We start from the raw sequence: 13089 nt of genomic DNA on the forward strand, positions 1-13089 counted from the left end.
GGTCTGTGAGATCTTGGGGGCTGGTCATGGGGGAGGGAGATCAACGGACCAGCATTTTCCCCAGGCTTGGGCTCAAGCTTGTGAAAACTACTAATGTATTAAAGAATCTCAGCTGGGATTTGCTGAGGACAAATGCTGTAATGTGTTAGTCATCCATTATCTGCTTCTATTTTTGCAGGTTCTGAATGATGACTGACGCGGGGTTGTGTGATAGCCCTCACAGTCCCTGTCATTCCTGAATGATAAGGACCTCGCGCGTCTAGTCCCAGCGCCAGGGCAGAAAGGAGCTCTGGAGGGTGGAAAGCTTCCGCTTGCGGACTGGACAAAAGTACCGCCTTCGCACGGGTTTCTGCCTGCGGCTGGTGATCCAGACACCTCGCCGCGTCCAGCTCGCGGCTCTCGCAGGCAGATGGTTGTGTGGCCGCCGCAGGACGCCCGCCGCGCCCGGGCCATGAAGTAGCGGCTGCTGGCGGCGCCGCTGCCCGACCGCCGGCCCCAGCCCAGCTCTGCGCTGCCGGGTGCTCTCCCGGCGGGGCCGCAGCGGCGAGGACATGGCTGGCGTTCCGAGCCTGCTAGTTCTCCTCCTTGTTTTTCCAAGCAGCTGTTTGGGTTTCAGAAGCCCACTTTCTGTCTTTAAGAGGTGGGTGTTTGTTTTTTAAAGCAGGCGGAATGTTGTTTGGATGGCTCCTGTGCATGCTGTTGAAAATGTAATCACTTTTACGAACCAGAGAGTTGCAGAAATATGCAAGGTTGATTTACTTTGCTGAAACGACTTGGGATTTTAGCACAGTAACTTGTTGTGAAGTCCTCCTTACAGAAAGAGCCCACTGTATTGTAGCCAAGCTGCATTGGCTTTCAAAACTCCAATTAGAAGTTGTGATTTCCAATACTAATCACTCCCTCTTGGGGAGATATATAGTAGAGTCGTTTAGACTTGAATGCCTTCTTGTTTAAAACAGCTCAAGGAATAAAATACCAAGATAGATAAGCGGTGGGGAGAAGCAGATCATGGACTGTAATAGCTCAGGAGAAAACACCGAGCTGTGTACACACTCCTCATAATTACCGTATTAAATATTCATGCACTTGTACATTTGTAATTCACATAGCAGTCTTTCCCCCCTCGTACAGCTCTGTCTACTAGCAATATTATTGTTGGTGTTTTGTTTCTGGCTAGGGATACTGGACACTCACAAAATAGTCACAAAAATTTTACTGGGTTATAGTTAATGTTTATGCCATCAGAAAACTGACGTGCCAATGTTAATTTCTAATTTATTAATATTGTATTTTCACTAGAAAAAGTATATATTTTGAGAAGCTTTTATTGAATCGAGTTTTAAATGTAGCCTGCTTGCTTGCTTTGATGATATTTTGTTTCCAAGTTGGTCATATGTTGCTCCTAGACTATAAAATGCAATTCTGATGTTTTAGAACATTATATAGTCATTATATCTTTTAGAGTTGTTTTGGATTTAAGTCGATAATCTGTCATCTTGAAGTCTTAGAATTCCTTTTTTTTTTCTGTCTCATATTGAATTAAGATTCCATTATGTTCAAGAATATTGAAATGTTCTTCTTTTTTAAGGTTTAAAGAAAGTACCAGATCATTTTCCAATGAATGTCTTGGTACCACCAGACCAGTAATTCCTATTGATTCATCAGATTTTGCATTGGATATTCACATGCCTGGAGTTACACCTAAACAGGTGAGAGGAATTCTATATTTCGTTATTCCTTGTTCTGTATACTATCTATAATTGAAGCAAGAAAACTGCATTTACAGCAGTAGTAACTTTCTTTGAAAGTGGGCATTTGCTTTCAGGACTCCTTAGGTAGGGCCAGAATAATTGAGTATTATAAAGAGAAGTAAATCTTTCAGTTAAATTTCTTTCTAAAAAATTTGCTCATATTGTTATTTGTGTTTTGAAATGGAACCTTAGAAATTTATGTTTTGAAATTCTCAATGGACTAATAGCCTCTGTAATGCAGCATGTAAGTATGTATTAAAATATGAAAAATTATTCTAATAAAGGGAAATGATATTGAACAGCTGCATCTGAGAAATTACTTTATTTAAATACCCTTCTATCGCAGCCACAAATTGAGAAATAAAAGCATGTGTTTACTGCCAAGAATTTGCAAAACATTGCACACTTTTAAAACTTAAGAAAACTGTTCACACAGGTGGTTGATTGTGAGTTTTCTTTGGTGTGATTTGCTTGTTATAAGAGATGTATTTTGAAGAAATAATGGCAGAGCTCATACGAATGTGACCTACAGAGCATTTTGAGTAGAACTAGGTTGTTGCTAGGGCTTTCCCTATCTTAGAAGAAGCTCAAACTCACTGCTGTCATGTTTGCAAGGTGTTTCATTAAGCATAAAAAGGCCAGAATTAATTACGCTTTGCACCAGGCACTGCCGGGATTTATGTGTGTCATTAAAAGGTAGTCTTCTCCTTTTGAAGGGCTGCAGAGACAGGGGAAGACCAGGGTGTTGTGGAGCTGCAGTGGCTGATGACTCATTGTTGCAGATAACATTCTATTTTCTTTTTTCTTTTTTTTAAAGTATTAAGAACAATAAAAGTATTCTACTTATTGGGGAGAATTCCTTTGAAATTGACATTCAGATGCTCTAAGAAAATACACACGGTCCTTTTTGAGGGGGACTAAGATTGACATTCATTTATTTGAAAACCTATATATGATCTAGCTATCTGTAAATGACTACTTTACTATTGTCAAAATGACCCACACCCCATCCCCTGCCCATTCGCAAATGACCAGGCAGATGACTTTTCTGTACATTCAGTTGTTAGTGTCCTGGCCTTTAATTCCATAAGCTTTTGATTTAGTATTTAGTCGGAAGAGGTGTAATGAGATTGGGAACACGAGAGGCCAGTGACAGTTGCTCACTTGTGAAGTGTGCTTCTTCTCATCTCTTCTCACTTCTTAAAATTGATTTTTTCACCTGTATTTGCTTTATATTAAAACTGACTTTATATTACTTTTTTAAAAAAAATCCGCTAGCTGATCCTTATGCACTCTTTTCCCACAGGAATATTAATATTTTCTCAAATAGTCATTTGTCAAGGTTCATTATTAGTCTGTTATTTTTTCTTGTTGTTATTTTACAGTCGTATTTAATTTAACAGTAGTAGTAATAATAGGTAACTGTGTTGGCGTCGATATTCTCAGAAAGAGTTCCTAGAGGAATTGATTATTAAAAAAATGGAGAGCAGCTCAATTCTCATAAAGTAAAATGTGTGTACTCTTTTTCATAATTTTATAATTATCAAAATAACTCCATGGCAAAAAGACCGTATATGAAGTTACCGCTTATTCTTTTCCTCCGTCTGCATGCAGCTTTGCCTCATGCAGTGGGCACTCGCTGGCCGCCTTCCCAGCAGACAGGTCCTCATGGCTCCTTCTCTTTAAGCCATGTGGTTTCCAGGAGCTTTCTAGCCAGGACCTAGAAGTGGAGCACATGGATGAGAATTATCAAATCACTGCCCTCCACCTCCCCTTCCACACTAATTGGTTCAGAAGAAGGGGTGTGACCTAGACCAGTTCAATTAAATCTTAGGACTTTTGCTGGGAATGTGTTTTTCTGTTGCTTATGAGCACAAGGCACGTAGTCCCCGGGTGTGCTAGGTGCATGAGGGCAGCCATGCTTACGATAAAACTAATACCAGAGAAGGCAGTGCAGAGACACTGAGAGAACTGATGTTCTGGGTGACCTTGCTCCTTACGGAGTTTTCAGTTATGTTGGGCTTTTTGTTTCAACCAGGTTGAGTTGGGTTTTCTCTGACTTGTGACTGAAACTATCTAACTGGGTAAGTGATTCAGTTGTTCTGCCTCGTCAGCTCAGAACTGGCTGTTGAATGTTTCTTCCACTTTCCCCCATCACGTCAATGCCACGAGTATTTACTAACTTGATCTGGCCAACCTATACCTTGTAAACCTTCATGAGAAATGATAGTCATTCTCCTTACTGAGTATAACCAGGAAGAGATGGACACGGAAACCCACTGCCCTCCTGAACTTGGTGTTCTTGGTGAGGAAGACGCAGAGCTGTGGTAGTGTGAGGACTTTTGATGAAGAAAGTATTCTTTTCACAAAATGCAGATGAAACTAAATTTAACACAGATCCTTAAGAGGAACAGAGATTACAAGGTTAGAAAACAAAAATGAAACATATTAGAGGAAAGAAATAAAAGATAGACGGGAATAAAAAGAGTTGGTTCTCCTCCAACCCTCCCTCCCCCCAAATCTAAGAGAATAAAATGATCAAGGACAAAAATAAAGGCCAAAAGAAGAAATAACCATAATCTGAAGAACAAGACATTTAAAAAATCTTACAAAGGGGCACTGGGTGGCTCAGTCAGTTGAGCGTCCAGCTCTTGGTTTCGTCTCAGGTCATGATCTCATGGTCCTGAGATGGAGCCTCACGTGGGGCTCCCGGCTAAGCAGGGAGTCGGTTTTCCCTTCTTCCTCTGCCCCTCCCCCCACTCACATGAATGCATGGGTCTTTAAAAATAAATAAATAAATAAAAGATTAATTTAAAAAAATCTTATAAGAAAATCAGGAGTGAGGAAACATAAAAGCAAGGAAAGGCATTGAGGAATTAATAGCAGATCAAGAAGAGCAACAAAATCTATTTATTTATTTATTATTTATTTTAAAGACCTTTATTTATTTATCTGAGAGGGAGCGTAAGCAGGGGGAACAGTAGAGGGAGAGGGAGAAGCAGGCCACCCACGGAGCAGGGAGCCCAACGTGGGGCTCGATCCCAGGACCCTGAGATCATGACCAGAGCCGAAGGCAGACGCTTGACCGACTGAGCCACCCAGGTACCCAGAAGAGCAACAAAATTTAAGGAAAGAAGGAACGGAGTTGATAATTGAGGCAGACCATCTTGGTTAAAGGGATATATTCACTCAACAGATTTTTTTTTTATGACACACCTCTTAAGTTTTGGCAATCACAAGATACATTAGTGAATCTGCTCTAAGTCCTTTCCTTGGGAAACTTGAGATTGTTGGATAGGCCTGAATAGAGAAACAGGTGGGACAGAGGTGGGGAGAACTTAGTTATAATACAGACACAGTACAAGTAACTACTTCTGCTGGTGGAATACAGGTGTAAATTAGTGTCTTACCAAAGAATATCCTGTCACGTCAGGCCTCCGAGTTGCAGTCCATTCTGCCGTACCATAGACTTCAGAGCGGCCTTTAAAAATTGCTCTCATTAAACCAGCTCTGCATAATTATCTATTGCAATATCAATTTTATATTCAAAGTAAGCTCGCTCTCTTCTGTGACTTGAAATTTAAAAAAAATAATTTCTGTCCTCTTTAACAAATTTCTCCTTAATCAGTGTTTTCTCAGGCTTTGGGAGGATAGGGAGAAGAGGAAGCGGCTAACTAACCTAGAGTAGAGGTAAAGTAAGCAAAATCTGGTGTCCGGTGGCACAGGCTTCAAATCCAGCCAAGCCGTGGAGTGATGGTGTCCTGAGGCTCTTCTCTTAGCACTTTTTCTTCTTCGTTTGATTCCCTTTTTCACCAAAAACCCTGTGGGCTTTTGCTGTCACCAGTTCATATCAACAAACAAAGCAATTTGATAAACTGCCAGTTCCTGCTCATAGTTAGGTGCTGTCATCAATTTGGTGTGTTAACTATCCCATGGACGTTTGATTTCAAAATAAAATAAATGAGGCATAATTATAATGATCGTACATAAAGTCTATCGTCTAAGTCTAAGCCGGATCTAGTGGGTCATATGGGCTTCAGGGCCAGGTTGAGAGCCTTCTCATTGTAGCTCTTGCATTGTCAACTCATTTATGGTTTTTAACCAGCTAGGCCTGTGCCTTCATCTGTGGACAGAATAAAAATTGTACCTACCCACGACTGTTTAGAGGGCTGAGCAAGGTTATCCCCACGGCACGTTCAGTTGCCCTGCAACGTGAACTTGTATCATTATTGTTATTTGGTGTGTTGAAGGAAATGTGAATGAGTCTTAAGATGAGAAAGAAATTGCCAGCCTTTATGATTTCAGAAATAATGTCCTGGTGATGGTAATGCATCGTAATAATTTTGAAAGAGAGGAAAGTTAGCCAAATGAAGAAAAATAGAAAGTATGAACCCGGGTAAGAGAAACCTGGAGAAAGTAAGCAGGTAAATCAGTCTTGCCTTGTGCTCATTCCTCAGTAATTTCTATTCAAAATGGGCCCTCATGATCAGAAAATGAAGGAACATTGAGAATGGATATGTTTTTCTCAAAGTTATTGTATATTTTTCATACCGCTTAGGAAAGAAAGTATCAAAAGCCGTTTCATCAGAATGAAGCCTTAATTTTTTTTTTTTAGTATTAGTTTGAAATTAGCCTGGATTTCTTCACTTTGGTGGGAACTTTGTACATTGGCCTTATTTAAAAAAAAAAAAAAATCACTCTTACCTAATGTAAGTCTTTTCAAATCCTAGGTTTATATAGCATTTTTGTTATTTGTGTCCCTTAGGTCCTCTGCAGTCTTGGTTTAAGGACTTTCTAATGTAAACTGATTTGTAAAAGATATAATTTTATAGAATCAAGTATTTCTTTGACCCTAGTAACTTGAAATCATGTAATAATCGAATGTCTTTCCATGAGGGTATGTTAGGCTGTTATTAATGTGGTCACTTTCCTCCCTTATTTTGGGAGCATTTTGAGAGCTATAAAGGAATGCACATTTTCCTTTTTGAACCTCTTGCAGATTCTTGTCTCATTCTATAGTTGTCTTTTGAAGAGTCACAGGTTATCCTTTGAAATCAGAAAGCTGCCTTCCCCTGTGTTCCTGAACACAAATGTCTATCACTAGGAACACCAGGAAAGGGAACAATTCTGAGTTTAAAGATCACATCAGATGTCTCTGAACAGCAAGTTGAAAACCTTAAATTAGAGTCTTAAGTTATCACTTATTTTACAATAACCCTGAAAGAATGTAGCATTGAAATATAACCAGAATGAACAAAGTACTCCTATGACATTTTCTCAAAAACTTCCCACAGTGTTTCTCTTTGCTTTTTTCTCAAAAAATGAACAACCATTAGGAAATGTTTACTAATATATTTTAGTTTTCATTCTCTGACATAAAAAGGAAGAGATCCCCTTTGCTTTCACTATGCATATAAACATGTAAGAAGAACCCAGCTTTCACACGCTTTTCTTACTGCACCTGTTTAAAATATCAAGCTGCTATCATAACTTCACTCATAAGCAGCATTTGCTTAGGATATCTGTTTATCAGAAGTAGTATACAAGGTAATGTGGAGTCATTGTGGTGCCTTAATTTTCTTAAGTTCAAAATGCTGATTAAATTAGATTTTTTCATGTAGTCAGTTAGTTGTACAAACTTTGGCTTATGGCTAATTTGGGGGATATTATAATATGTTAAATCTATATATTTTTAATTTAATCATCATGGGGGAAAATAAAAAGGAGTCCCAACCGTTGCTTAAAATTCAGGACAGAATTATCAAGGACACCTCCTCTGCAAATGGGGCTTTACTGGAATGGTTTTCAGTTCTTCGGGGGTTGTGATTTGCTTATAGTTATTAGTATGTAATAATGTTTGCATTTTTAAAAAATAAAAATTCTGAGGTTTTTTTGAGCATAAGAGTAAAAGAAAGGGAGATACCCCGTATCCCACTGCAAGATTAGTTTGACTTTCAGATTAAACCCTATTGTATGAGGGGAGAAAATTAATCTGTAGGCACCAGTAGCCTTCTGCGCACCAGTAGGTTGGCTTTTATACTTGCTGGGGAGAATGGATTCAAGCTCTTCCCAAGGCAGCTGGGTGATGACTGGGAAATGCCCAGAGTAGATTCCTACCCGACTCGAGTGTTTGTGTACCTGGAACCCCCACTGGTTCGCCTGCTACCCGGATGTGGTCAGTGGCCCTGTCCTTTCCTACCTTCTCTAGTCCTCCATCGTCATCCTCTTCTAATTCAGTCAATGGGACAAACATGGCAAATGGGTTTGCTTTTTGATGCAAGTCCATTTGTTGAGAGTTGCTGCCTAGAAAATGTTAAGACCTGTGAGACCGTGAGTGTGAATGACAAGAGGTGTGGCTCCAGAAGCTGGTTCTGTACCGATGCATTTCTGTTGCTAGAAAAAATAGATCGGGGTAAAGGTTGATTGCAATAAGTCATTGTCTTAAAATGAATGTGAGTCATGGCTTTTAGTGTTTCTTAGTTCTTAGTTTTTTAGTTTTTTCTCCCTTCAAAAAAAAAAAAAAAAGGGAGATGGTGTTCTTGCTATCGAAGGAGGAAAATTGAAAAATATCCTCATTCTAGACTAGTATTTGCTTTTTATTCTGAAAGACTTAGGCAATGTATATAAAATTCCAAGCTTTAGAGGAAGAACAACAAAAGAGATTAAAATGCTATACCCTTCCCCTTCCCCAAACCAAGGAAATAATATTGTCCATTTTACCAAAGGAGAAGCTAATAGCAAAGGGCATTCAGTGATTATTAGGAAGAATGGTCACCAGACCCTTGTTTTGTTTACTTTGCCGCCTCACATTAAATTGTTTTTCCCACTTGCATTTTTGAAAGTTCGGGATTGGTGTCGTTAAGATGCTACATGTCACATTCCGTGGCTGTATTTGTGTAACTCACCCCTTGATTCATCCGCAAGGCTCAACTATGTGAATTAAACGGAATACAGAAACATTAAATGGATCTCATAAACTGCAAATTAAAGTCACATGTAGTTCATTGCTAATTGTTTAAGTTTAAATCATGACACTTCCTCTTTAATTTTACTAAAACCTATGTAATGTCCACTTAGGGGAGATATGATTGAGCTATTAACAGTGTTTTCTTCCATGAGAATAATCTAAACATGTCACGTATCTGGATTCAGAGCTGCAAATACACATCAACCATTTTTTTCTTTCTTTATTGAAAATGAGAAACAGAAAGGGGACTTTTATTTTTGATTTTTTTTGATATTTTTATATTAATACGATGCTTGAAGAAAACATTTTAAAAAGTAACTACGGAGGGATGAGGTAACTGGGTGATGGGCATCAAGGAGGGCACTTGATGGAATGAGCATTGGGTATTATATGCAACTGATGAATCACTGAACTCTACCTCCGAAAGTAATAATACACCATATGTATGTTAATTAATTGAATTCAAATAAATAAATAAAATAAAAAGTAATTACAGTCCAAGAGACTCCGTTATGATCACCTATTTTCACAATAAGATGTAGAGTTCTTTTTGTTTTGTTTTTTTCTAATAAATTTTTTAAAGGAGAAAATATATTTATTGAGTACTCATTATGTAATAGCATTGTATTAGGCACTTTACAAGCACTGTCTTGTTAATTCTTATAAAAACTTCGTGTGTAAGGTACTAATATTCCCATTTTTTATATGAGATATTGAAACTCAGGGAGATTAAATAACCTCTTGATAGCCAATAGCCAGTAAATAGAAGAACATGGATTTAATACAGGTTCATTTGAATCTGAGACCATGTTTACTCCATAATTCTGTGCTACAAACCTGTTAATGGTTTATAGGTATTTTCCAGGAAATGTTGCTCTATATATTATTTATGTGTGCATATGTGTGTGTGTGTACACACACATATATATTTTTTTATTACACATATGTTATAAAATAGAAACTTCCTTTTGTTATACAAACTAAATATAGATCACTGGTTCCATCCTAAACCCTTGAATGACTTTTTTCTTATATTATCTCATGTCCATCCAGAAAGAAGTGTTACTAATCTGAGTTCTAACAAGGCATTTCTGATCACCTGGCTGTTAAAACACACCTTGTAATCAGCTTCATTCTGCTGAACACAATTTTGACTTATCCCCTCTCTAAATCTAAGTCAGAGATTAGCAAATTATTTCTTAAAGTGTCAGATAGTAAATATTTTCAGCTTGCCAGCCGTATGGTCCCAGTCGTAACTGCTATAGTTAGAAAGCAGACCTAGACAATCTGTAAATGAATGGCTTGGCTATGTTCCAGTAAAAAAGTTTTATTTACTAAAACAAGCAGCCACCCATGCGCTGTAGTTTCCTGATCCCTGATCGGAAACCATCACGTATGCCAGTTAGGCTAATAAATGGATTTAACCTCTGACATCTCATGAACTGTGTCTTCTGACTTACAGAACATGAAGAATAAAAATACCGATGCAAGGGGACAGCGCTTTGGTCTTTGTTCCTTAGTTACCTATTTCGTTTTCATGAGTTTAATGGTCATATACAGGAGTTTTCTTGTTTGGAATATTGTATTTCAGTCTTCTCCATCTCAGTGAATAGCAGTCCCTGTGTTATATGGTTCCTCTAGGCCAAATACACTGGAGTCTTTCTCGGTTTCTCTTTCTTACACCCCATGGACAGTATGCCAGCAACTCCTGTTGGTTCTCCCTTCCAAATATATCCAGAATCCAATCCTTTCTCACCACACCCATCTTTCCCACTCTGGCCCAGGCACCGTTCTCTCTCTCCTGAATTATTACAGTAGCTCTCCTAACTGGTCTCCTTGCACCCTTTAGTCCTAGAGTCTGTGCTCCACCAGGCAAACGTTGGGGGATATCGTTCTGTAGAATATTACGCAGTAAGTAAAGGACTGAGATAGGGCTACGTTTGTTGCCCTAGAAGTATTGTCATTTTTTTTGTGTGTTAAGTGAGAAAAGCAAATTATAGTCAGATGTAGAGTGAGATCCCATCTTCATAAAAATAAATAATAACAAAATCCCTATATAGGTGTGTGTCTGGTTACATATTTTTGTACAGGCATGGAGGAAGTTAGAGGGAGGCACATTAAGCTATAAACACAGGTTCCTTTGCAGAAGTAGCAATGAAGGAGGATGACAGCAGATTTTTTTTTAGCATATATCAAAGTTGTTTTATCATTAAAATATCTTACTGTTTTGTAAATGTTAAAAATTAATAAAGACATAAATAAGCAATATCACCAACAAAAAGAAAAGAAAAGAAAACAAAAGATCTACCTTTCTGATATAAACCCTAATGTTCTAGAAATCTCTAGAGGGGTTTTCCACACAATGCCTCTAATTGATAAATTTTTAATTCCTTTTCCTCTGCTTTGCAACAGTGCTATTAAGAGAGCCTGATTAATTAAAGAATTTAGGAAATTGGTACACGTTTAAAAACAAATAGAGCCATATTTATAGGGGGCATTCTTCTATTTTAGTTGGTCTGAAGATATTTGTGGAAGGCAACCATGCATATCTTTCCACATGAGCAAGAAAAGTGATTCTCTTTGCACTTATTAGCCACCAGAAAAATCCTCTTTGTTTCACTTATTTTCAGATTTATGTAGTCTGAATTAATATTTCAATAACCCTATTCAAGAGGAGCGTTTGGAACCATTCCATGTGAATGTTGCATTCTTTAAGCAAAAGTGCAGAACACACTCTTTCCAGGCACCGATTGCTTTTCACAGATAATGTATTCTACTTAATCATATATAAAGGGACAAATCTGAGGTTCACATTAAAGGAATAGCTTTGTCTTCACATGCAGAAGTCACCTCATCCAACAAAGCTCAGTGCATTTTTAAAGAGGAAGGTATATAAAAACAGCCAGCACATTTCTGGTGTACGTTGTGTCAAACTCCCACCCTCAGTAATCCGCTATTAAATGAAAACATTTGCCATGGCAACATCGATTTACAAAGGGCAAATGACGTTTCTGAGAGATTGGAGTATTTCCTTTCAGAGATCGCAGATGTGCACACAGTTAACACTTTAGCACCCTTATTTAATAATTTTTATCTATAACTGAAAAAGCCTTACTTGATTATTTTTACATGTTTTAATTGGGAAACAGAATCCAAAACAAAACCATAAACTCTCAACAAAAACTGACATAAAATTAAATACGAGCTGGAAAATACCACTAAAATAGTTCAGCTTTCACTGTTTGTGGAAATCAGAATTATTGCATGCGGTAGACTGTACTGAACTATGGTTAAATCGTTCCTTTCAACCAGATGAGCATTTTGCCATGAATGCAAATTATCTGTTTACCTCACTTTCTATAATTGATGTTTTTAGTTATAATATTTAGCTTCCCCATTTTGGACACATTAAAATATTAATTTTATCTCCTTAATGTATTTTTCATAAATGCTAAGGCGGTATTCACAGATATTTTACTGTTGTGGTTTCATCCACTTGCCTCAGACTTCAAAGGCAGACGCAGGAGCTGTAAGCAGGAAGAGAGATTGGTAGTCTGGTATTACAGAGGTATTACAGAGGTGACTGTAGTGGGGTCAAATAAGTTTAGAAGTTAACAAATAGTCTCTATTGTTTTTCTGCTGTCATAACCACTTCATAATACAAAATGGAAAAAAAAAAAAAAGGAAAACTGTGCTCAGGGTGAGGAAATTAAGTTCCTGCCCTAAATAGATCAGAGCTGAGGGTAAAAAAATTTATCTTACTCAATATGAAATCTTTGACTCTGCCAGAGGTATATACTGTTCTATCTTACACCTATCATTTATTTAATCAGCACAGTGAGCTTGGGTCTAGAAGCCCATGGCTGTTAGGTGTAAGGGGACTTTTAGTCCCTCAATCAATTATGGCAGGAGTCTGTTGAGATAAACAAGGTATTTCGTACAGTTACTGCCCACAGTATTCCCTTTTCACTTTGGTTTGTGATGACCTGAAAACCTTCTACAATAGCCAAAGAGATTTGGAGCACCACTGAAGCAAATAAAAGCCAAATCTAGCACTCGTTTAATGCTTTCAAGTCTGCTGCTGGTGAGAGACTCCAAGTTTATCGGAAGACAGTGTATCATTTATTTCCACTCGCATTCCTTCCTCCACATGTGTTCCCCAAGACTCAAAAATGTCAGTTGTCCCAAAGACATTTACAAATACATGAATCCAAGGTGGTTTCCTTGCTTTTTAGAAAAGGAAACCTTCCAGAACCTATTTATTGTAGTTAAGAACTTTATAGAGAACAGAAATATGCCAACCTGTGACGCAGTCTTACGAAGGAGAACATTAATTAAAGAATGATCTTGTCACTTTATTGTGGTAGTCGA

At 38.0% G+C, this 13089-nt stretch overlaps 1 protein-coding gene across 50 annotated transcripts in view; it reads left to right on the top strand.

Moving 5' to 3' along the window:
- The window catches only part of PAM (peptidylglycine alpha-amidating monooxygenase), a 271170-nt gene that overhangs the window by 121435 nt on the left and 136646 nt on the right, over positions 1-13089 (top strand). For all 50 annotated transcript variants that reach the window (XM_048221066.2, XM_048221085.2, XM_048221072.2 and 47 more), the window contains 2 exons: positions 179-640; positions 1589-1709. In XM_048221066.2, coding sequence (XP_048077023.1) covers positions 552-640; positions 1589-1709 — 210 coding nt within the window. In that variant the 5' untranslated portion in view covers positions 179-551. The remainder of the gene's footprint in view (positions 1-178; positions 641-1588; positions 1710-13089) is intronic.

The sequence above is a fragment of the Ursus arctos genome, unplaced genomic scaffold (genome assembly GCF_023065955.2).
Source record: "Ursus arctos isolate Adak ecotype North America unplaced genomic scaffold, UrsArc2.0 scaffold_5, whole genome shotgun sequence".
NCBI lineage: Eukaryota > Metazoa > Chordata > Mammalia > Carnivora > Ursidae > Ursus > Ursus arctos.